The following is a 25847-nucleotide window of genomic DNA, read 5'->3' as shown; positions in this document are numbered from 1 at the left end:
GTTCTTTTTCTTTTTTGTTTTTTCTTTTTCTCATTCTTCACTGCGTTTCTTCTTTTTTGCTCATACTTCTTATTTATTTATTTGCCGGGATATTTCATTTATTTATTTATTTATTTATTTATTTATTGCTGGCATATTTTATTTTATTTATTTATTTTTAAATATAATTTATTGTCAAATTGGCTAACATATAGTGTGTACAGTGTGCTCTTGGTTTTTGGTGTAGATTCCCATGGTTCATCACTTACATACAACACCCAGTGTTCGTCCCAACAAGTGCCCTCCTCGATGTCCAGCACCCATATTACCTTCTCCCCCACCCTCCCATGCTAGTACTTCTTCAGTATGATCTGATTCTGATAAGGACTCAGATGATAAAGGTGTATCTCCAGGATACATCTTTCTTTTCCTGCTGACTCCTTTAATGTCCTTTCCTTTCTCAGTTGGATCCTTTGACTTCTTTTTCTTTGTTTAAACTATCCTTACTGTCCGATTCCGTTTCTGACATGGAGCTTTCGGAAGATTTACGGGAATGGTTCTTCTTTTTCTCTTATTTCTTTCTCCTTGTTTTTCATCTTCATCTTCAGCATCTGAAGAACTGCTGGAAGAATCAGAGCTTGGTGAAGAAGACGACGAGTACCTACCAGATTTCTTCTTTTCTCTTTTCTTTTTCTGTCTGTTTTTGGATGAGCTCTCACTGCCACTTAATAATTTTTCCCTGTGTTTTTCTAGTTCTTTCTTCAAGTTCTCATTCATTGTTTCTTCAAATTCAGCCAATGTCTTAGGGTCTTTCTTTTTCTTCTCTAGCTGTTCTTTTCTTTTCATTTTTTTAATATTTATTTTTGAGAAAGAGAGAGACAGAGAGAGCACACGCGCACACGCACAAATCGGGGAGAGGCAGAGAGAGAGGAAGACACAGAGTCTGAAGCAGGCTCCAGGCTCTGAGCTGTCGGCACAGAACTGGATGCGGAACTTGAACTCACGAACTGTGAGATCATGACCCGAGCCGAACTCAGATGCTTAACTGACTGAGCCACCCAGGTATCCCTCCAGCTGTTCTTTTACTTCTTCCCAGGTAGGCCTTGATCGATTCAGATAATCTTGGATTGTTGGCCCTGAAGACTGGATTGGATCCCTGATCTGGCCACTGCTATCGGGCCATACAGGCCACCCAATCGTCCCGCTTCCCCAGGGTGCAGGACTAAACACACGGTCAGACACCAAGGGAGCCAGAGAGGCGGCCAAAGTGGGTGCCCCGCAGGTCCTCTGTCACGCTGCAGTTTTAAATTATAATCTCCTGATTACTAATGAACTTCATCGTCTTTTTATTTTTTTGTGGAGTATTAATGATTTCTCTACTCTGATATACCTTCTATAATATACCCATTTTTATATCAGGTTTTGTCTTAGCTCCAGCTGCTATAACAAAATACCATATGCCAGATGGCTTACGCATTTACTTCTCATAGCTCTGGAAGCTAGAAATCTGAGATCAGGGTGCTAACATGCTCTGGTTTTAGGGAGGGCCCTCTTCCTGGCTTGGTGATGGCCAGCCACCTTCTTACTCTCTGTGCAAATGGCCTTTCCAGGTGCAACAGGTTTCTCTCCTCTTATTGGAGGACTAATCCCATTGTGAGGGCTTCACCATCATGACCTTATCTAAACCTAATTAACTTCCAAAAGCCCCACCTCCAAGTACCATCATATTCCAAGTAAGGGCTCAACATTTGAATTTTGGGGAGAAACACATGTTCAATCTATAATAGGTTTTCTTTTTCTTATAGACCAATAAAAAATTTTGAAATGTTCTAGAAATTGGGGCGCCAGGGTGGCTCAGTCAGTTGAGCGTCCGACTTCGGCTCAGGTCATGATCTCGAGGTTTGTGAGTTCGAGCCCTGCCTCGGGCTCTGTGTTGACAGCTCAGAGCCTGGAGCCTGCTTCGGATTCTGTGTCTCCCTCTCTCTCTGCCCTTCCCCTGCTCATGCTCTGTCTCTCTCTGTCCCAAAAATAAATAAAACATTAAAAAAAATGTTCTAGAAATGAATCTTTAATCATATACACTGCTGATATCATCTTTGATTTATAGCTTCCCTGTTTAGTCTTCATATATATATTTTTTATGAAAAAAATTAATTTGGTAGAATGTGTCCATTCTTTCCCTTAGAGATTACTTCTTCTCTTCTATTGAATATATTATTCCCAGTCAGAGTTAAAGAGATATTCTCATTCATCAGTGAAATGACTGCCCCCACCCTACCCCAGTATATGCTGGGTACATCTGACTCTGGCCAGGGCTGTTACATTGAGAAAAATGGAAAGCTTTGACTTTACTCACATATGGCCAACACATGAGGCCAACTGTTGTTTCCATCAGGAAACAGCTACCATTGAAAAGATAGTTTATTATTTACATTTGTCAAGAGGAGAGGGCATACCACATCATGCAGAGTCATGCAGAATTACCAGGGTTAGTCAGGAGGCAATAGAAAAAGCCTAGGCTTGAGCCTTTATTGGAGTTTTCAAGGGAATGAATGGGTGATGCAGCTGAACAGGTTTAGGATTGGTGCCTTCGGATAGGGGTGGTTTCTCTTTGTCCAGTACCTGGGGTGATTTCAGGGGCAGTGTTCAGAGCTTCAAGAGCCCTAATAAAAGCAGGCTTGATGCTGGACTGGTCTCAGAAGTGGTTGGTTTACATATCAAAGCCAGAGTCTCAGGCAAATTGTTTGTTCTCTCTAGGGATTAAGTAACCAAAGGAGAGGCAGTCCCTTCCTGGATACACACACACACACACACACACACACAACGGAATATTATCCAGTCACTAAAAAAAGATTTAGTGACATTTGTATCACATGTGACACATTTGTGACAACATGGATGAAACTTGAGAGCATTACGCTGTGTCTGAAATAAATCAGATGGAGAAAGGCAAATACTATAGGATCTCATTTACAAGTGAAATCTTAACCAAAAAAAAAAAAAAAAAATCCAAAGTCATAGAAAACAAGATCAGACTTGTAGTTACCAGAGAAGGGGTGGCGGGGAGGGAGGAAGGTGGAGGAAGGTGGTCAAAGGTACAAACGTATAAGGTACATAAGTGCTGGAGATGAAATGTGCATCCTGATGACTATAGCTGACACGGCTGTAGGATATATTTGAGAGTTAAGAGAGAGTTGATGATAGATATTAACTAAACTTACCATGGTAATCAGTTCATAATATATGTAATATATTTACATAATATATGTAAATTATGTTGAATACCTTAAACTTATATAGACTATAAATCAATTATATCTTAAAAACTGGGGGAAAATATGATTGAAATGCTGACTACTAGAGAAATTAATTATATTTTTATAAAAAGAGTTCTCAAAACTTTTATCCTTTGCTTTCCTAAAATAACAGAGTTATGAGTAGTAAAACAGCACACACATCTATTCCATAATTTAAGATATAATTATTATGAGTTAATCACTGGTCATGTAGTATGAAATATGAGACAAGTAGACTGAACACTAAAATATATGCCATTTTGGGGTATCTGGGTGGCTCAGTAGGTTGAGCATCCAACTCTTGATTTTGGCTCAGGTCATGATCCCAGGATTGTGGGATCAAACCCTGCATTGGGCTCCATGCTGGGTATGGGAACTGCTTAAGATTCTCTCTCTCTCTCTCTCTCTCTCTCTCTCTCTCTCTCTCCCCCTCTGCCCCTCTTCCTTGCTTCCTTGCTCTCACTCTCATAATATAATATAATATAATATAATATAATATAATATAATAAATATAATATGATATAAAAATGTATGCAATTTAAATGAGTAAATTTCTTTTTTTTTTAATCTTTTTTTTTAAATGTTTATTTATTTTTGAGATGGGGGGAGAAAGAGAGAGAGAGAGAGAGAGAGAGAGAGAGAGAATGAGCAGGGGAGGGGCAGAGAGAGACAGAGACACAGAATCTGAAGCAGGCTCTAGGCTCTGAGTTGTCAGCACAGAGCCTGACATGGGGCTCGAACCCGTGGACCGTGAGATCATGGCCTGAGCTGAAGTCAGATGCCCAACCAACTGAGCCACCCAGGCGCCCCCTAAATGAGTAAATTTCAGGAGAAAAACAGCATTATAATTTTTCTTTTACTCAAATTTTATAAATTTTGCTAGAGTGTAAATTTGACACCTATGAATTAGTTAGGAAGATTAGTCACCCAACTCTGCAAATGTCTTAGTTATTAAACTTAGCTACTCAGTTCTGTCTTGGTTTATTGTGTGAAAAGAGAATTTTGTCAGCCCTTTTTGGAGGATCCCATACAACTGATTCAATTTCCATTTTGTGAAATACACCCTCCTAATCTCTTTCTGGGATTCTTCTATACGAAGTGAGTTTTTAAATAATGGTCTAAACACTTCCAAGTTCTTCCTGATTTCCATTTCTCCAACAAAGCAGAAGGCTGAAGACTTCTGCCTAAATCTGTGTCTTCCAACCATTGTCAACATGGACTTCTAAGACACTTAACAAACTGTTGAATTTACAGGACACGTGTATATATAACATGAGGTGAAGTCATAAAGTACATTTACTGGCATTGATAAAACGTGAATGGTAAATAAAACATGCTCAATTTGAAGTCTTTGCTTTTAGAACTGCAAAATTGCAATTTCTAGTTGATTCCCTTGTCATTTCCATGAAACAATACAAATTCTATATTCTCATTAGTTATTGATATAGAAGAATAAAAAGTGACTCTCTTGATGTTGAAAACATAAAACACTAACTCTTGAAATCATGTTATCCAAAACATAACAGAGATTATACATTATCTTAAGGACATTCCATAGTACAGAAAGAAAATATAACAACATACAGGGTTCCAACGAGTTCACAACTCATCTGTGATTTGACAGATAGTAAGAGAGTTTGAAGTAGGTCCAATAGAGATGTCAGGCCAAAGTTTTTGTGTGAAAGTATCGGTGAAGGTATAAATATAAGACCTATATTACTCATATTAAAAAATGAGACCTCTCCAACTCATGATCCAGAAAAAGCCAGTCCATGTGTTTTGGACCCCCACTTGAATCCTGAGTTTGCCAGCAGTATCTCTTTGGTGATAAGGATGTAAAAGCATTTTTTTTAAATGTTCATTTATTTTTGAGAGAAAGAGAGAGAGAGAGAGACAGAGCATGAGTGGGGGAGGGGCAGAGAGAGAGGGAGACACAGAATCTGAAGTGGGCTCCAGGCTCTGAGCTGTCAGAACAGAGACTGATGCAGGGCTCCAACTCACAAACCGTGAGATCATGAGCTGAATCAAAGTCAGATGCTTAACTCACTTAAGCACCCAGGCACTTCTGCAAAAGCATTTCTGAAGAAGAGTCTGAACAAACCTATGGAAAATCCATAGGGCCTCTTTCTATCTGCCCCTCAACATCAAACCCTCCAAAATTCAGGACAGTAGGGTAAAAAGTAGATGTGTTGGGATTATATGGAAAGTTTGTGTCTTTCCATATTTCGTACTTGTTTTGTCTTCTGACATAAGTCTATGGGCAGTTTTAGGATCTAGTGTTAAATCCACCTTAATGTGTTGATAATATTTTTTCAGGACAAAAATGTGAAAGAGATAACTCTCTTTAATTAATATAAAAAACTTCAGGAGTTTTTAGGTTTTTATGTCTGTTATGTATGTATATGTCCAATACCTATCAGTAAATATAAGTCTGCCTGGACACACTTCTTTGCTATTTCACATAGCATTGTTGTTTGCCGGGAGCCTATCCATCCAGACTTCCCGATGGCACAGCCTGAGTGGTTGGCAGAAGGGCAACGCATAGCGATCCTCCGAATGGGAAGCTACTGGTATCCCTTCTCTTCCTCATCATGGCCATCCCCATGGTCCAACTGGCATTGATGATTCAAAATAAACCAATGGGGGCAAACTCGGGGATATTTTCTGGGGATGACCCCCAGGACAAAAAAGAAACCTTATATGCAACCGGTACCACCCCTGCCTACCCGTCCCCTACCTAAAGGAAAGATAGCCCCATATATTTCCCAGCCAAGGAGGAGGACTAATGGGTTAAAAATCCCCATTCCGGCAACAAAGGAATGTATCTATGGATACAAGTTACTCCAACCTCTAGGCCCACTTGGCCCCCAGGAGGCTTTCAAGATGGTAACTGGACCTGGTGGGTTAGGGTACAGAATGGTTCATTAGTTCCTAGGTATACATTGTCTCTCTGGGAGCGCATAAGGCTGGGTTCCCAGGGCCCTCTTGGCTCCCTCCCAGCACCCCGGACCAAAGGGAATACTTTTGGTCCTTGTACCGCAAATGGCTCAAAGGAACAATTAAGAAGTCATGTCTCTGTAAATGTTCCACTTGAGGTGTTGAGAGTTAGAGGACCTTTCACGAAAATAGCGAAGCAAACGCTTTATAAACTATAAATAAATGTAGACACATGATGAAAATAATATGAAGAAATTAATCAATAAGCAAAGCGCAGGAGGGAACGTTACAAGAAAATAACCATGATGTTCCTTAATGGGTGATTGCACAAAGGAACATTTTTAGAATTAGGTAAAGCTGAGAAACATAGATGACCGCTACAAGGAAATTGCTAACAAATATAATGCCACGTTTGCCACAATAAAGCGGCCAGTCTAACAAGCTGTTATTTTGTTATTTTTGTTATTTTGTTATTTGTTATTTTCGTCGACCCCGCTCATCCTTCGGGAACCCCTGGACCTGCTGGAGCTGGACTCTGGCAGTTGTTGTTTTGTTTCGTTTTCTTTTTCTTTTAGGATTGGAACTATGATCTGAATAATGGCCTTTGTTTTCAATTAGTTATTCTTCAAGATCCTTCTTTTCCATCAAAAATAAATTTTAAAAAAGGGCATCCTATTCCTCTTCCAGTAAAATGCTGTAGTTCTTCATATTCAGAGTGTAATTCCCCCCTCTACTTTTTCACCTTCCACCTTAAGGCAAGTACTTTTGAGACTTGGATTTCTAACTGCCTTTCAACATTTTCAACCTGCTTCTTCAGGGGCTCACTGTAGCCTTTGAACTGCTTCCTTGTAACCAGCTGCAGCTTGCTCAGTGGGTGTCAGGGTGTGGTCCTGGAGGTCAGAGGAGACCCTGCACTGGGGACACAATAGCTCCAGATCCTTCTCACAGAACACAGCCAGAATCTGCACTTCTCACACAAGAGTTTTGTTAGTGGAAACTGGGTTTGCCTCTTGGTGGGTATTGAGCCAAAAGACACAAACAAGCCAAAGGATAAGGAAAAGAAAGGGTTTTACCTGCAACAAGAGAACACCAGGGATGTTTCCCAAAGCCGTGTTTCCCCAAACAACAAAATTAGGGAAGTTTTAAGTTAGGGGTTCATGCATATTCATGAAGGGGCTGGGCAAAGGAGAGTTCAGTATAGAAGTTGGGCAAAAGTCTTCCCCCTGTTGCTCTTTATCTCTCTCTCAAGATAAATAAAAATAAACTTAAAAGAAAAAAAAGAAGAAAGGATTGGGGCAAAAGACATCCTAAATTGACAGAGTCCAGGTCCTAGCTGATTGAAGTTACAAGGGCCAGCAAGGGTCAGCGTCATCAATTCTCTGCTCCAGTTAGTCTGGTATTTGAGTGTTCAAAGGGGGTTAAATCCTGCAAAAAACGACCCAAGAACATGTGTTAGATAAATCTTTGCTTTTGAAACTGCACTGGGAGTTTTTACCATTGATTTATCATCTCGGTTACGGTTAGGTTATTTCCCAGCTAGGTAGAGACTGTTTTTGCATTTTCTTTGTTCCCTTAAAATCCTTAACTACTGAGGTTTTTGCATTTCTTTGTAATTCCGACACCTCCTAGGAAGTTCCGCAAGAAGTGTGCTCGAGCAAGTCAGGCAAAGATCATACAATGGCCGGAGGCCTAAAATGTCCTTTCTTAGGTCTCAAAGCCAAGTCTCCTCTTTCTTTTTCCAGGGACCCCTAACTCTTTCCGCTTAGTCTCTCTTCCTTTTTGTTCCTTGTGGTGGGAAGCTGCTTAACAATATCATACACGGGACAAAAGTGGGTGTTCCTCTTTAAGTCCCTGTCAGGGCAGTGGTGGAGACAGATGAAACAGGGGACATGTCTTATAGGTCTTCCCAGCACTAGTGGATGCAGGAGCCACAGAAGTTGTGCCTGTGGTCAAGGGTCATTGGGTCTCTCAGATAATCCAGGCAGATGGGGCAGCTGGCCTCTGCTTGGAGCTGCGCAGGTTGGCTTTATAGGTCATTGTGCAGAGTGGGTTTCTTTCTGAGGTTTCCATCTTAAAAAAGGACTGATTTCACAATATATGTGAATCAAACCTCATGCTGTATACCTTAAACTTACACAGTGATGTATGTCAATTATTTCACAACAAACTGGAAAACATTTTCAAAAACGTCAGGGGCTGGTGAGGTGGGGCTGGTTCTCCAGGAGCTAAGGAAAAACGAGAAGCTGGTGAATCCTCAAATTCTCCTTTTGAAATCAGTACATAGTAAGCTACAGTCCCTGAAGTTTGGTTCTGCTCTTTTCCTTTATTTCCAGAGGAATCTTCCCAAGAAGAGCCACAGATCTCCAGATAACTAATCTTCCTGTATTTACTGGCCCACATGAATTGAAGGTCACTATGGAGTCCTGTTGGTCAGAAAAGAACCCAAATTGCAAGTACTATATTGTTCCTAGGGACAAGATATTCCCTTTTTATTTTTATTTATTTATTTTTATTTTATTTTTTTAAATTTACATCCAAGTTAGTTAGCATATAGTGCAACAATGATTTCAAGGGTAGATTCCTTAATGTCCCTTACCCATTTAGCCCATCCCCCTTCCCACAGTCCCTCTAGTAACCCTCTGTTTGTTCTCCATATGTAAGAGTCTCTTATGTTTTTGTCCCCCTCCCTGTTTTTATATTACTTTTGCTTCCCTTCCCTTGTGTTTATCTATTCTGTGTCTTAAAGTCCTCATATGAGTGAAGTCATATATTTGTCTTTCTCTAATTTCGCTTAGCATAATACCCTCTAGTTCCATCCACGTAGTTGCAAATGGCAAGATTTCATTCTTTTTGATTGCCGAGTAATACTCCATGGTATGTATATACTACCTCTTTATCCATTCATCCATTGATGGACATTTGGGCCCTTTCCATACGTTGGCTATTGTGGATAGTGCTACTATAAACATTGGGTGCATGTGCCCCTTCGAAACAGCATGCCTGTATCCCTTGGATAAATACCTAGCATGTGCCCCTTCAAAAGAGGATACCTGTATCCCTTGGATAAATACCTAATAGTGCAATTGCTGGGTCCTAAGGTAGTTCTGTTTTTAATTTTTTGAGGAACCTGCATACTGTTTTCCAGAGTGGCTACACCAGCTTGCATTCCCACCAGCAGTGTAAGAGAGCCTCTTTCTCCACATCCCTGCTGTTGTCCACATCCACATCTGTTGTTGTCTGAGTTGTTAATGTGAGCCATTCTGAGAGGTGTAAGGTGGTATCTCATTGTGGTTTTGATTTGTATTTCCCTGATGATGAGTGATGTTGAGCATTTTTTCATGTGTCGGTTGGCCACCTGGATGTCTTCAAGATAGTCCCTTTTTAAAAGGATGCTCATGGGCACCTGGGTGGCTCAGTCAGTTGAGCGTCCGACTTCAGCTCAGATCAGGATCTCACTGTCTGTGAGTTCAGGCCCCATGTCAGGCTCTGTGCTGACAGCTCAGAGCCTGGAGCCTGTTTTGAATTCTGTGTCTCTGACTCTTTCTGCCCAACCCCCCCGCCCCCATGGTCTGTCTCTCACTCTCTCTCTCTGTCAAAAATAAATAAACATTAAAAAAAAATTTTAAAGGATGTCCAGTGAAACATTTATTCTTCCTTCGTGACATGAACAGCACTTCATGTTGGCAAAATAATAAGGAAAATTACTACCAAAGATATATTCCACTAGTTTTTAAAATAAGGTAGGGGCAGGGCACCTGGGTAACTCAGTCGATTAAGTCTCCAACTCTTGATTTTGGCTCAGGTCATGATCTCAGAGTGTGTGTGTTTGAGCCCCGGGCTGGGCTCTGTGCTGACAGCGTGGAGCCTGCTTGGGATTTTCTGTCTCCCTCTCTCTGCCCATCCCCTGCTCATGTGCTCTCTCTCTCTCTCTCTCTCTCTCAAAATACATAAATAAACATTTAGTAAAATAAAATAAGGCAGGGGCACCTGGCTGGCTCAGTTGGTAGAACATCTGACTCTTGATCTCAGGGTTGTGATCAATTCAAGCCCCATATTGGGCATGGAGCCAACCTAAAAATAATAAAATAAAATAACATAAAATAAAATAAAGTAAAGTAAAGTAAAATAAAATAAAATAAAATAAAATAAAATAAAATAAAAATAAATAAAAAAGCAGAAACCATTATTTTACAATCCCAAATTTATTAAAAAGTTTAGGCAATGACCAGTATGCCTACTAACATCACAAAAAGTGAGGAAAAAACTAAGAACAAAACAAGCATTATTGACCTCATGAAGAGAGCACATAACAGAGTGAAAAGATTTTCCTTTAATCAGGAACACAAATACCTGCACCCAAAAATATTGCTGTGAAACTTCTTTAAAATTAAAATTGTCTACTGAATGTCATGAAAACAATTCATGTGTGAAAATGGCTACACAGTGACTTCATGTGTTCTGGTCCATTCCCTGGAATCTGGACATTACCTGGAACAGCTTCTTGTGCAAACCTTCCAAATAACCTACTCATATGAGAATATATATTGCATGAGTTTGGGTATATGTATTTAAGAAATGGGAGCATCCTGTGTATCCTGTAAATTTTTCTTTGAATATTTTATCTAGGAGGTAGTCCATGTCCTCACATACAGTTCATTCTATTTTTTTTTTTTAATTTTTTTTTTCAACGTTTATTTATTTTTGGGACAGAGAGAGACAGAGCATGAACGGGGGAGGGGCAGAGAGAGAGAGGGAGACACAGAATCGGAAACAGGCTCCAGGCTCTGAGCCATCAGCCCAGAGCCCTACGCGGGGCTCCAACTCACGGACTGAGAGATCGTGACCTGGCTGAAGTCGGACGCTTAACCGACTGCGCCACCCAGGTGCCCCAAGTTCATTCTATTTTAAAATGTGTTGCACACTTGGGTAAATGTCTAAATGGGAAATATTAAAAATGTAATAAATGTTCTTTGGAGAGCTTTAGGGTGTGCTTCCCCCTCCATTGCTATCCCCCCAATATGTTTTCTTCAACTTGTTAGCTAAAAATACTCACTGGTTTACATGTATTTACTCACTGGTTTATATCTAAAGGCTACTGAAAGATACAAATCAACAGCCAATGAAGGGATGAATAGGGCAAGATTCCAAAAGAGCTTCTGTCCTTTCAGAGTTTGGGGCCCAGCATGGTGGCTGGTGAACCTCTGGCTTACCAACCTGCAAGCTTTCCAAACTCCCCTCCTTCTTTGGGTTTTTGTGGAAGCTTCACTGCTTCGCGATTATTGGTCATTGGTGACTGATTCACGCTCCAGCCTCTCCCCCCATCGCCAGAAATCAGGGGTGGGACTGTATATTCCAACCCTCCATCCTTGGTCAGTTCCTCTGGCAACCAGCCCTGCCACCCCAAGATCTTTAGGGAATTTCTAAAAGTCACCTCGCTGCCATAAAATCAGTTATGGTTGAGCTTGTTATGAATAACAAAACACCCATTTCACCTTTACACGCTGAAGGAACTGAAGACAAGAGACTAAGCATTACAACAGAAGATACTTCCATTACTCTTATCACCCGCAAAGGTACAAGTGTTTCAGGGGCTGTGAGACAGAAACCATGCACAAAGACCAAAAATATATATGAGAAGTATATGTGGGACATCTGGATGATGACCACATGACAGTAGGCTATTCGTTTGAGAATCCAGCCGTCTGATTTCAATTGAAAGTAATACCTTAACTTTATTATTTCTTCTGCAAATACCTCTTTCGGTCCCACTTGGGTGCTAATTTATGAGTTCAGAAGTACTTAGTTACTGATCCTTCAGCCTTGAAGACTTTATCAAGTTGTCCAACTAATTCACCTTAAGAAGAACTTCAAGGAGAGACCTGGGTGAGCCTGAGTTGGTGGGGCATAATCCTCCTACAGGGTGGGACAGACCCACCCAAGCACTCACTGAGATGCAAATTGATCCAAAGAGGATTGTTTTTTCAACGCTAACTACACCCTCACCTACGACAAGTAATCTCAGTAATCCCACGCTAGATGAAGTGGTTACAGCAGAACTCCTCACTCCTTCACAGTCTGGGAGGAGGGTGGGGTATCGAAGATTTTAAAAACCGCCTGCTGTATGGTTTGGCCTTATTTTGGCTCTCAAGTTTGTCACAGGAATATAAATATTAGCAACTCGAGTTAAATTGGGACTAATGCCTTTAATCACTTAGCCTTACAACCTCCAGCTACCCTCAGGATCTCTTCCCATTCTCCCCCTCCAGCAGGGTCATCGAGCATGCACATGCGCAGGCCCATAGCTGCCACCACTTCCGGGGGAACAGGCCAATCACAGCACGGAACAAATGTGAGTCTCTGACGCAGGAAACCGCGCTCTGCCGGGGGGATGTTGGGGTCGTTAATCTGTGGCCAGCCTGTCTTTGAACCGTGTGCGAGTGCGCAGAGCCTTGCTTGAGCCGCTGAACCGCTTGCTGCAGGTAAGCAGGAAGGGCCTTTCATCCTGAGGCTTAGCTGAGCAAGGGCTTACTGGGCCTCTTCTGGGCTCCATATGTGGGGGTGCTTGTGCACGACTGGGTCTCTCAGATTCTTGCAAGACTCTTTGAGAACTACAGGAATCTCCTTACAAGTGCCCCCCCCCCCCCAATTTTTTTTTTTTTTTTAAAGAAATACAGGATCCTGGGCCTGCCTCAGCTTAAATCCATGTAGTCGTCATGGAGGTGGTATGACTGCGTTACATGAGATTTTTACCGGGACGACAGTTTTCAAGTTGCAAAGTGGCCACGTGATCTCCAAAGAAGGATTGTTGGGGTGTGAAGGTAAGAACCTCCAACCCACAGTGCCAGCACCTCCCTGACATAGTCAGTGTCATCCTTTGCTCCTCATTTGTAGGCCTTGTAGGTACGGAATTTTCCTTTTTTTTTAACTGTAAGGTGAGGCTCTGGTATGTTAAACATCATTTCAAGTCGCAGGGGTCAAATCTTGAGAGCTGAGGATCTACTACAAATTTAGTTTATTAGCCTAACATTTTTTTTTTTTTATTGAGTTCATACTAGCCAATATTTTTCAGCAGCCACAAGAATTAGAGAAGGTAATACAGCTTTGAGAAAAAATAGAGAAGAATTCAGACCATGAACCATAAACTCCCATGTCATTAACAAAAAAAAGAATGTAAAACCACAAGTATGATCTGTGCTATGACCAAAAGATGTGTGGAGCCAGGAAATGAGAGTATGCCCCAGATGTTGGTGCCCTCTAAGTCTTATTATTCATACAAGTAATGAAAGAGGCTTGCTGTAGAGTTATGGAACTGATTGAAGGGATAGAGTAGAAGGCAGTAGTCACAATAGCAGGCTCTTTGTAGCTTGCACTGGGAAAATGGCCCCAAAGGTGTTTATTTCATCTCATGGCTTGAGTCTGGAAGGGGAGTTAGAGTACATAAGTATGTGCAGAGGGGAGGACCCACTGGGAATCTAGATCTGTGCAGGAACACCACCCACGTCCTTTTTATTTTAAATGAAATACGCTTACCGACTTAAGCTCAGGTCATGATCTCACGGATCATGAGTTTGAGCCCTGTGCCAGGCTCTGGGCTGACTGACAGCTCAGAGCCTGGAGGCTGCTTCCGATTCAGTATTTTCCTCTCTCTCTGCCCCTCCTCCACTCACCTTCTGTCTCTCTCCCCTTCAAAAATAAACGTTAAATGAAATACTCTTAAATTTTTTTTTCAGGGGCGACTGGGTGGCTCCGTGGGTTAGGGGTTCGACTTGGGCTCAGGTCATGACCTCACGGTACGTGGGTTCCAGCCCCGAGTCAGGCTCTGTGCTGACAGTTCGGAGCCTGGAGCCTGCTTCAGATTCTGTGTCTCCCTCTGTCTGCTTCTCCCCCGCTTGTGCTCACAGGGGAAAAAAAAACCTTTTTTTCATGTTTATTTTTGAGAGAGCGAAAGCATGAATGGGGAAGGGGCAGAGAATGAGGGAGAGAGAATCCCAAGTAGGCTCGCATATCAGTGTAAAGCCTTACCCGCGGCTCAGTCCCATGAACTGTGAGATCATGACCTGAGCCAAGATCAAGAGTCGGCCTCTCAACCGAGTGAGCCACCCGGGTGCCCCTGAAATATTCTTTTTATTTATTTACTTATTTATTTTTAATGTTTATTTATTTTGAGAGAGAGGACGCATGAGTCTAAGTGGGGTGGGGGCAGAGAGAGAGAGGGAGATAGAGAATCCCAAGCTGTCTTAATGACGCTCAGTGCAGAGCCTGACACAGGGCTCTGGGATCCCACGACCCTGGGATTATGACCTGAGCCAAAATCAAGAGTTGAACACTTAACTAAGAGCCACCCAGGCACCCCTGAAATACTCTTATTTATTTTATTTATTTTTTAATATTTATTATTTTTGAGAGGGAGAGAGAGAAAGTGAGGAAGGGGCAGAGAGCTCGTAGGGGCAGAGGATCCGAAGCAGGCTCTGTACTGACAGTAGAGAACCCAATGTGGGGCTCAAACTCACGAACCATGAGGTCATTACCTGGGCCAAACTTGGGCCGAAGTCTGACACTTAACTGACTGAGCCAGCCAGGTGCCCCAAAATACGGAATTTTAAACAAAGATTAGGGATTCTCGTCGTGACAGTGTTATTCATGAAAAGTTAGACTGGAATATCAGAAAAACTTGAAGACACATTATCACTACTTTATGTTTCTTTTTATTGTGTGGGAGAGGAAAATTATCCCTCTACCCCTCTAGGTTCTTGGCTGAAACCCCATCTGTAATAAAAGGCAAATTAACAGGAGAAAATAATTTTTTTTTTAATTTTTTTTTTTTTTTTTTTTAGCGTTTATTTATTTTTGAGACAGAGAGAGACAGAGCATGAACAGGGGAGGGTCAGAGAGAGGGAGACACAGAATCTGAAACAAGCTCCAGGCTCCGAGCCATCAGCCCAGAGCCTGACGCGGGGCTCGAACTCACGGACCGTGAGATCATGACCTGGTCCGAAGTCAGCCACTTAACCGACTGAGCCACCCAGGCGCCCCAGGAGAAAATAATTTAATTATGTACTCCATCTGTACATAAGGGAGATTCACAAAGAGATGAGACTCAAAAAAGGTAGCGTGAGTGTAAGTGGGCAGCTCATCCTGAACTAAGGAAAGAGATATAGGTCTAAGGCTTCAAAGGGGAGGAAGGCAATTCATAGGACACTGAAAAGAGAAAGTATCTGGTAAATGAAGTTTGCCCCGCCCAGGTGAAAAAGTTGTCTAGTAATAGTTCTCTTCTTGGCACAGGCCCCCATTCTATTGTAAATTGCCCTTTCAAAAGGGTAGCTTCTGGTCTGTTTTTAGAGCTTCTGTGTCTGCTATTTCTCCAAATAATCAGTTCAAAATCATCCTTATGATTTGGCATCCTTATGCCAAAGAGGCATATTTTTGAATGACATATAATGCCATCCTCCAATCGCAATATAATAAAAAAAAATTTTTTTAATGTAATAATACCTTGCTGCTTCAAAATTAGAATCTGGGGCGCCTGGGTGGATCACCTGGTTAAGCATCTCACTCTTGATTTCAGCTCAAGTCAAGATTTCTTGGTCATGAGATCAAGCCCTGCATCGGGTTCTTTTCTGACAGCATGGAGCCTGCTTGGGATTCTCTCTCTCCCTCTCTGTCTACCTCTCCCCCGCTCACACATGCACTTGCTCTCTCTCTCTCAAATAAATAAACATTTAAAACAATTAGAATCTATTCAAACTTTCTCTGCCGAACCACCATGAGCAGTTAGCATCTTTTTTACTCATTAAAGGGGAAACAATAATAAGATATATTAACAATAACAATAAGATATATAGTGGTTTTTAGACTAAGACAATGTTATAGTATATACTTTAATAGATTACATGATATAATAAATATCTAGGCAGTTGGGTCAGATTTCTAAGAGCTTTCTTCACTTTGAAACTTTATAAGATTTTCTAATAATACTTATGTCTATGGGTTCCCAAGACTACCCTACATTCAGACATTGCTACAAGGACTCCGGGCTCAGAGTAAAATGTACTCACAGCTATGACTGATTATAGTGAATGGATACAAAGCAAAATCAGCGAAAGGAAAAGGTGCATGAATTGAAGTCTGGAGGAGACCATGGCAAACAGCCAACAGTTCTTACCCAGTTAAGTCACATAGGACTCATTTAATTCCTTTAGCAACAAGTTATGATAATGTGTGAATTGTCTATCAGAGAAGCTCTTAGATGCTTATTTTTTCTTTGGAAACAGGTCATGAGGTCAGCCTCTGCTTAGGATGTATCAAATTTCCAGATTATCAGAAGGAATGCTGGTAGCTAGCATAAACCACATTAGTTATACTGATACTTTAGGCTCGGTGAGCCATTGTTATCAGAGAAGGATGGGAACCCTTCCAAAATCCAAGTTCTCAGATAGAAGCCAAGGGCCAACCTTGCAAGCAGGCCCTTCTAAGGACAGCAAGCAGTCTTAGGCCTATTATGATCACTCTTTTCTGCACAATAGCACTTACTGAGCATCTGTTCTGGTCAGGCAGTGCCTGCCACCCCCATGCGCTTAGATGTATTCACCAACCTGAAAGTTCTCCAACCTGGTTTTTATCTAAGTCTCATTACATTTACGTGGTTGATTAAATCACTGGCCTTGGGTGATTACCTTGATCTCATCTGTGCCTCTCCTCAGGAGGATACAGGATAGGGCTGATGGTTCTGACCCACTAATCATCCCTGGATCTTTTTGGTGGCCTGCCCCTTCTGCAGCTATCTAGGGGGTCCTTAGCCATCACTCAGCTCATTAGCATACAGAGCCCATCCTTATCACTATGGGGTGAGTCCAAGGGTGTTAAGAGCCCTATGTCAGGAACCTGGGACAAAGGCCAAATATATATTTCTTTCTTTTTTTTTTTTTTTTCAACGTTTATTTATTTTTTGGGACAGAGAGAGACAGAGCATGAACGGGGGAGGGGCAGAGAGAGAGGGAGATACAGAATCGGAAACAGGCTCCAGGCTCCGAGCCATCAGCCCAGAGCCTGACGCGGGGCTCGAACTCACGGACTGCGAGATCGTGACCTGGCTGAAGTCGGACGCTTAACCGGCTGCACCACCCAGGCGCCCCCCAAATATATATTTCTTATGTCACCCAGAAAAGTGTAGTGTGCTTAATGGCTTAGTATGCTAGTAGTTGATAGCATTTAATATTATGACTTTGGATAAGCCTGTTCAATTCTCATAAATTTAAGTTTCACAGCTGTAATTGAAGATTTTAACTCTCAAGTGTCAAGGCTCAGCATTTTACCCTACTTGAAACGAGTAAGTTAGCCTGTTGATGTTTCATGGTTGCTGCCAGATGACACACTCCTGGGTCAGAGACAAGACTCAGTTACCACTGGCACAGCCAATAGCATGAGCATCAGGTTGGTGTCAGTTTCCCATCTCTCCCAAGTCTCACCAGCTGGATGCTGTGTACACTGTGGGTTTGTGACACAGCCAAAGAACCCTGAGTTTGGGGGATCCACTTTTATAGCAAGCATGTTCTTGGGGCGCCTGGATGGCTCAGTCGGTTAACTGTATAATTTCGGCTCAGGTCATGATCCCGCGGTTCGTGGGTTCGAGCCCCACATCAGGCTCTGTGCTGACAGAGCCTGAAGCCTGCTTCAAATTGTCTCCTCCTCTCTCTGCCCCTCCCATGCTCATGCTCTATCTTTCTCTGTCTCTCAAAAATAAATAAACATTAAAAAAAAAAAGCCATGTTCTTGGTCTCCTACAGCGCTCTGCATACCATGTTGAGGATTTTTTTTAGAGTTTTTTAGAGGATTTTTTTTTTAAGTTTATTTTTTTTTGAGAGAGAGAGAGCAAGCAAGGAAGGGGCAGAAAGAGAGGGAGACAGAGGATCTGAAGCAGGCTCTATGCTGAACGTAGAGATCTTGATTCAGGGCTCAAACTCACAAACCGTGAAATCATGACCTGAGCCAAAGTCAGATGCTTAACCAACTGAACTACCCAGGCGCCCCCACCATGTTGAGGATTTAAAGTGCATTCAGAAGCTGGAAGATTTTAAGCACTAGAAAGAGATGTTAGGAGTTGTATATTCAAAGAAAGTTCTTATTACTTGAATTGCGAATGGATGCAGAATGCAAGAATGGAAGCAGGCTGACCAGGTAGAAGGGTAGTACCATAATCCTCTTGAGCTGAACACAGCTTGGGCTAGGGTAAGCTTCTGTACTAGGTCCATATATATCTTAATAGTTGGCAGATGATGCACAAATAATATACAGGAAAATCAATGAGTATAAAAAGCAAGGGATATAAGTGATTTATTATATGCCCCAGTGCTTTACAAAATGAACTACACAACTTCCCTTTGATTTAAACATCTGGATGAGCCTGAAGGTGATTTTTCTAAAACTTTAACACTTTAGAATAATAATAGATTCACAGGAATTTTGAGAAACAGTACAGAGAGGTTTCATGTATCTATCATCCACATTCCCATGTTTCCAAATACTATATCAAAACCAGGAATTTGATCTTGGTCAAATGACTGTCTAGTTTTATGCCACTTATCACATGTAGATTCACATAGTGGCCACCACAATCAAGTTATAGAACCCATTCCATCACTAATGAGTGTCTTTCATGCTGCCTTATTATAGACACACCCATCGCCCACATGATACCAAAACCGTGCCACCCACATTTTTTTTTTTCCTTTTTAGAAAGTGCAAGGGGGGAAAGGCAGAAGGAGAGAGAATCTTAAGCAGGCTCCACACTCAGAGTGGAGCCCGACACGGGGCTCAATCCCACAACCCTGGGATCATAACCTGACCCGAAATGAAGAGTTGGATGCTCAACTGATTGAGCCACCCAGGTCCACCACTTTTTTTAAGTCATATTTAAGAGTAACATTCAAAGATCACAACTCCTTCAGTACTAAAGTACATATTTGCTAAGAGTAGGATATCTTCTTATGTAGCTATGAGGCAATTGTTGAATTCAGGAAGTTTGATTTTTGCTACTGTTGTCTAATGAATAGTCCATATTCATATTTTTGCCACGCTCTGTCCACTTTAGAGCAATGTATATGTCTAGCTAGACTCTAGAAAGCTAAGATCACAAATTTAACTTGTTTCTTTAGTTTCTTAACGTAGAAGAAACTTCAGTGCCATTGTATACAGTTTAAGACCATGGACTTGTGGAACGTTCTGCGGTTTGGATTTTAGTGATTGTATCTTTGTGATTAAATTTAGGAATTGCTTTTTCCTTTTTTGCAGGGGGAGCATAAATACTCCGTAAGTGATGTTTTTCTCATTGCAGGCCATCAGTTTATCCCTTCATTGGTCAGGAGGTATTCTTTAGGATTCTGCATTATAAAGGCACTTATTTTTCATATAATTGTTAACAGTGATATTTTGAGATTTTTGTGAATATATCATTACCCAGGAAATTTCGCATAATAGTTTTTGCAGTTGTTGATGATTCTTGCCTAAATTAATTATTATATTGTGATAGCACGTCTAAGAGATTTTATAACTGAAAACTTTTCTCACTCATAGGAATGAATGGTTGCTTGCTTGGACCCGTGGCTACTTTGTTGAAGAAGAAAGTCATTAATCTTAAATTTAGGTGAGTTAATCCGTGAGAGAGCTGCAATCAGTGAATCTTTCTTGCCCTCAAGCTACAGGACAGGACACTACGCAAGACTTCAGTGGCTGCCATCAGAAGCTGGGCCAGTGGAACCTAAAGCTTCGAGGTCTGGGGGAGATCTACTCGCTGGGTCTTGAGCTTACGGCAGGCCTTGCCAAGGGGAACATTCTTACCCACCACCTTCATTCTCTGCTCAATGGAGTTTGTAACAGCCCTGGTACACCTCCAGGAAGAGTCTAACTGCCCCATCTGTCTGGACTACTTGAAAGACCCAGTGACTATAAACTGTGGGCACAACTTCTGTCGCTCCTGCATCAACATGATGTGGAAGGATCTAGAAGATACCTTCCCCTGTCCTGTCTGCCGTTTTTGCTTTCGTAACAAAAACTTACGGAGCAACCGCCAGCTCAGTAATTTGACTGAAATTGCTAAACTACTGCAGGTCAGAAGGAGCAAGAGAAAAAGGCAGGAAGAATATTCCGTGTGTGAGAAACACAATCAGTTTCTGACCCTTTTTTGCGGGAAGGACCTAGAGGTTTTATGTACACAGTGCAGCCTCTCTGTTCAACACCAGAAACACTACATTTGCCCCATTAAGAAAGCTGCCTCTTATCACCGGAAAATTCTAGAATATAGCATTGAGCCCTTGCAGAACAATGTGGAACGAGTTGAAAAAGTGATTTCTCTGCAAGCCAGCAAAATTGTGGAACTGAAAAAGAAGGTAGAGTATAGGAGAGAAGAAATCATTTCTGAATTTGAGCAACTTCGATTGTTTCTGCAAAATCAGCAAGAGGCTCTTCTTAGGCAGATGAAAGATGAAGAGATGGACATTTTAACGAAACTAAATGCCAACCGTGTAACATTTTCAGACCATGTTTCCACATTAAAACATCTGCTGAAGGAGGTAGAGTGCAAGTGTGGGCAATCGGAACTGGAGTTACTGACACATGTGAAAGGTATCTACCACAGGTATCAAAACCTAAAACGTCCTGAGCTCTTTTTATTCCGATTAAAGAAATACGGACTTAGCCTTCCTCCACAATACTCTGGCTTGGGCAAAATTATCAAGCCATTTCAAGTAGATGTGATTCTAGATCTTGAAACAGCACACCCTCGGCTTATTGTCTCTGAGGATAGAAAAACTGTGCATTATGGAAAGAGAAGAAAATACCTTTGTTATAACCCAAGGAGATTTTACCTCTGCCCTGCTGTCCTGGGCTCTAAGAGATTTAGTTCTGGCCGGCATTACTGGGAGGTCATAGTGGGAAACAAGCCTAAATGGACGTTGGGAGTGTGTCAAGACTGTTTTCCTAGGAATTGGAGGAATCAGCCAGTAGCTGAGGGTGGGTTCTGGGCAATTGGGAGATATATTGAAAGCATTTATGTTATGTTGGGTCCTAAGAGAAGCCAGCTTCTGCCCACAGTAAGACCCACTAAGATTGGCATTTTTTTGGACTATGAATTGGGTGAGGTTTCCTTTTACAATATGAATGATAGATCTCTTCTCTATACTTTTAATGATTCTTTTACAGAAGCTGTTTGTCCCTATTTCTATGTTGGAATAGATTCTGAACCTCTTAAAATCTCTTCAGTAACAGATGATGAAAGATGAAGTACCTGGGAAAGAAACAATGCTGTTTCAGTATCTAGGGATAACTAGTAAATTTAGTCTCAGCAATTCTGGATTCTTGTGGTTTACCGCTGAAAACCAGAAGAGATTTTTCTCCTTCATTTTAAGCAACTATAAAACATGAGAGTAACACCAATTTTATAGATGTTTATAGATGCTTTTAGTTTCTAAGATAAAGTATTTGAAGATTATGCTAGTTAACAAATTTAATAAAATATTTCTGTTGAAATTACCTATAATAAGATGTCTTTATTTTTTACTTTTTAATGTTTGTTTATTTTTGAGAGAGAGAGAGACAGAGTGCGAGCAGGGGAGGGGCAGAGAGAGAGGGAGACACAGAATCTGAAGCAGGCTCCAGGCTCCGAGCTGTCAGCACAGAGCCTGATGTGGGGCTTGAACCCACAAACTATGAGATCATGACCTGAGCAGAAGTCAGATGCCTAACAGACGGAGCCACTCAGGTGCCCCAACATGTCTTTTAATTCTAGTCATTCCTTTACAGTTAAATAAGTTACTTTCTTTTTTTTTTCTTTTTTTTTTTTTACATTTATTATTTTTGATAGAGACAGAGCACAAGTGGGGGGAGGGCAGAGAGAAGGAGACACGGAATCCGGAGCAGGCTCCAGGCTCTGAGCTGTCAGCACAGAGCCCCAGGTAGGGCTTGAGCTCACAAACTGAGATCATGACCTGAGCCTAAGTTGGATGCTTAACCAACTGAGCCACCCAAGCGTCCCTACTTCCATAATTCTTAATAATCATATTCTCCTCTCTTTCTTTCTTTCTTTCTTTCTTTCTTTCTTCTTTTAAATTTACTTATTTATTTTTGTGTAAGAGTAAGTGCCAGCGGAGGGGTAGAGAGAGAGAGGGAGAGCGAGAAGCCCTAATCCCAAGACCATGATATGATGACCTGAGCCAATATCAAAAGTCAGATGCCTAATTGACTAGGACACCCAGGCTCCCTTCTCGTCTTTACTGTGTTTGTTACCAGTTGACACAAATGACTGTATCTATAGATACTGAGATTTTGCTCTTTAAAAGCCCTTTCCCTACACTCATTTATATAGATTATAGATAATCTATGTCCCAGTGAACATGATTCTGCATCTCATGTTGCAATCTGAACAAAGTATCCTATGTGTATAGCTGTCTCTTTCCCCACTATCCTGGGAATTGCCCTCTGTTCTAGAATTCCTTGGTTTAATCCCATGTCTCCCTGCTTGTTTTATCTTTAAATTTGGGGTGTCATCTTTATGTTTTAAAATTTGGGTGATTTGGCACATTTCAAAACAATTTTATTCTACGTATGTTGAGGTGACAGTTAACATTTGAAGTCATACAACCTAATTTTCAAAACATACTATTGTTTTTGAGAAGTCTCATACCATCTGATTCTTGATACTTTGGCTACCATTGTTTTATGATTTTTAAAGACCTTTTTTATTCCTAGTTGGTTTTTTTTTTTTTTAAGTTCATTTATTTATTTTAAGGGGGGCATAGAGCAAAGGAGAGAGAGGATCTCAGGCAGGCTCCGCACCTCCAGCTCAGTGCCCGATGTGGGACTCAAACTCAACGAACCGTGAGATCATGACCTGAGCCAAAATCAAGAGTTGGATACTCGACTGACTGAGCCACCTGGGCACCCCTATTCTTAGTGTTTTGAGCTTAGTCCATTTATTTTGCTGAGTGGTGAGATACTTGGTCAGGATTCTCCAGGGAAATAACCAAACAGATGTGTATTTTTAGATTAAAGATTTATCTTAAGGACTTGGCTTAAATGATTATGGAGACTGGCAAATCTATGACCACCGGCATGGCAGATTTTAAAACCAGCAACCTGGAGATCAGGGAAGATTCTATGCTGCAGTTCAAGTACAAAGGTCATCCCATAATAGAAATCTTTCTTGACTCACGGTAGGTCAGACTTTTGCTCTATTCACCCTTCAATAGACTGAATGAGACTCTCTCACATTAAAAAGTCCACCAATTTAAATGTCAATCTCATCCAAAAACACCCTCAGAGAAACATCCAGAATAATGTTTGACCACATATTTGGCACTGAGGCCCAGCAAAGTAACACATAAAATTAACCATCATGGATATCTTCAATTTGAAATTGTACGAGGTGAGAAAAACTAAGATTCCTATCCTTGAGCAGTGTACTTCCTAGAGTAGAAGAAACAGATAATCAAATAATAAATATAAAGAATTGATAAAGCAAGGTAGAAGCTAATAAAGCTCGATGGGTAGGTACAGAGCATGGGAGTACTGTGGGTGGGGGAGGGTGAGCTACCTGAAGTTGGGTGGTCGGCGTAGGTATTTAACATTTTTTCTTTAATGTTTATTTTTGAAGGAAAGAGAGCAGGAGCAGGGGAGGAGAGAGAGGGAGACACAGAATCCGAAACAGCCCTCAGGCTATGAGCTGTCAGCACGGCCTGATGCTGCACTCAAACTCACAAACCACAAGATCATGACCTGAGCTGAAGTTGGTCGCCTAACAGACTGAGCCACCCATGCACCCCTGTGTAGGCATTTTAGAGAACATGGAATCAGAGCAGAACTCTGGATGAGGGAAGAGCAGTGGTGGAGCATTGCAGAGAGACCGGCTGGAGCAAATGTTACGGAGAAGGGATTGGCAGAAGGGACCTGGGCCAACACTGGAGCCTGTTAGTGGAGTAGAATGAGTGCAAGGAGAGTCTAAGTGAGGTCAGAGAGGTGAGTTGTGGGGAAAAGGGAGAAAAACCAGCCTTGGTAGGGTCACATAGGCCATTTGAGGTGTTTTAGTCTGTGAAATAAATGGGAGTCCTTAGAGGCTTTGGTGGTGGGAGAGAGTAACTTTACCAGACTTTCCTGTTCAACAATCTCTCCTCTCTATCTACATTGGCCTACATGCTCTTCCTGGAGCATAGCAGGTTCTTTCTTTTTTTTTTTTTTTTCAACGTTTATTTATTTTTGGGACAGAGAGAGACAGAGCATGAACGGGGGAGGGGCAGAGAGAGAGGGAGACACAGAATCGGAAACAGGCTCCAGGCTCTGAGCCATCAGCCCAGAGCCTGATGCGGGGCTCGAACTCACGGACCGCGAGATCGTGACCTGGCTGAAGTCGGACGCTTAACCGACTGCGCCACCCAGGCGCACCTCTTTCTTAATATTTCTTAATGTTACTTGTTGAAGAATTAGGGACACCTGGCTGGCTTAGTTGGTTGAGGGCCAACTTCAGCTTAGGTCATGATCTCATGGTTTGTGAGTTCAAACCCTATGTCAGGCTCTGTGCTGACAGCTCAGAGCCTGGAGCCTGCTTCGGATCCTGTGTCTCCCTCTCTCTCTGCCCCTCCCCGCTGACACTCTGTCTCTGTCTCTCTCAAAAATAAATAAACATTCAAATTAGACTATGTAATTAACATTGTCCCTGCTGGCTTGATTTAATCACAGGTAATAAACTTCCCAACTCTATCCAGGGTGGCACCTGGGCCAGACCTTGCCCTCCCTCTTGGAGGGAGGACCCACCACTCTTTGGTGGGTGGGGTCTCCATGACTCCACCTTGCTAGTAGGATATTTACATATATGCAATGGTCACATCACTGACCCAGCAATCTCCTGCAAAACTGTCTTCTGAGAACTCTTTTAGAGACCGGCCTCACAGACCTCCCATAGTCACCTGCTCCAGGTAAGCCCAGAGATGGTATAACGTAGGTACAGGAGGCTGGAGCATGGTAAGACTGGTGGCGTCCTGATGCCTCTTCTGTATAGTGCCTAAGATCAAACCTTAAGGCAAAGCAAACTTGGATTCAGGTTATTCTTTTTTAAAGTTTATTATTTATTTTGAGAGAGAGACAAGTGGGGGGTGGGGGAGAGGCAGAGACAGAGAGAGGGCGAGACAGAAAATCCTAAGCAGGCTCTGAACAGACAGTGCAGAGCCTGAGGCCAGGCTTGAACTCATGAACTGGGAGATAATGACCTGAGCCAAAACCAAGACTCAATGCTTAACTGACTGAGCCACCCAGGTGCCCCAGGATTCAGGTTAAGAACCATTCTTGTATTATGGTTTATTTTATTCAATGACCCTTGTCCTAGGTCATATAAATACTGCTAAAAATACAGACACCATGATCCCAGCCAGTCCTAGAGGTTCCCAATATCTGTGTGACAAAGCCTCCAGAGGTGCTGATCTGAAACCCAGTGTGGAATCCTTTCCAGGATCTTAGTGAGGGGTGGTTTGTGAATAGGTGGGGAGTGGAGGGATGAGAGCTATGGGGCCAGGATCCCTAGTACTCAGGTCCTGTATAAACTTGATCTTCCTTAATCTCACCGTCTGCTTACAGATGCGCAGAGAGTATAAGCAGGTT

At 41.9% G+C, this 25847-nt stretch overlaps 1 protein-coding gene and 1 pseudogene across 1 annotated transcript; one reads left to right on the top strand and one right to left on the bottom strand.

Moving 5' to 3' along the window:
- Nucleotides 1–12512, bottom strand: LOC122468844 (annotated as a pseudogene).
- On the top strand, nucleotides 11110–21741 carry LOC122474853 (tripartite motif-containing protein 60-like). Its single transcript, XM_043566135.1, has 3 exons — nucleotides 11110–12691; nucleotides 12879–13030; nucleotides 19782–21741. The coding sequence occupies exon 3, from the start codon at nucleotides 20069–20071 to the stop codon at nucleotides 21482–21484; it is 1416 nt and encodes a 471-aa protein (XP_043422070.1). The 5' UTR covers nucleotides 11110–12691; nucleotides 12879–13030; nucleotides 19782–20068; the 3' UTR covers nucleotides 21485–21741.
- The last annotated feature ends 4106 nt before the right edge of the window (nucleotides 21742–25847 follow it).

Source organism: Prionailurus bengalensis, chromosome B1 (assembly GCF_016509475.1).
Source record: "Prionailurus bengalensis isolate Pbe53 chromosome B1, Fcat_Pben_1.1_paternal_pri, whole genome shotgun sequence".
In the NCBI taxonomy this organism is placed as follows: domain Eukaryota; kingdom Metazoa; phylum Chordata; class Mammalia; order Carnivora; family Felidae; genus Prionailurus; species Prionailurus bengalensis.
The sequence above is the reverse complement of the archived record's forward strand: the minus strand, read 5'-3'. Positions and strand labels throughout refer to the sequence as shown.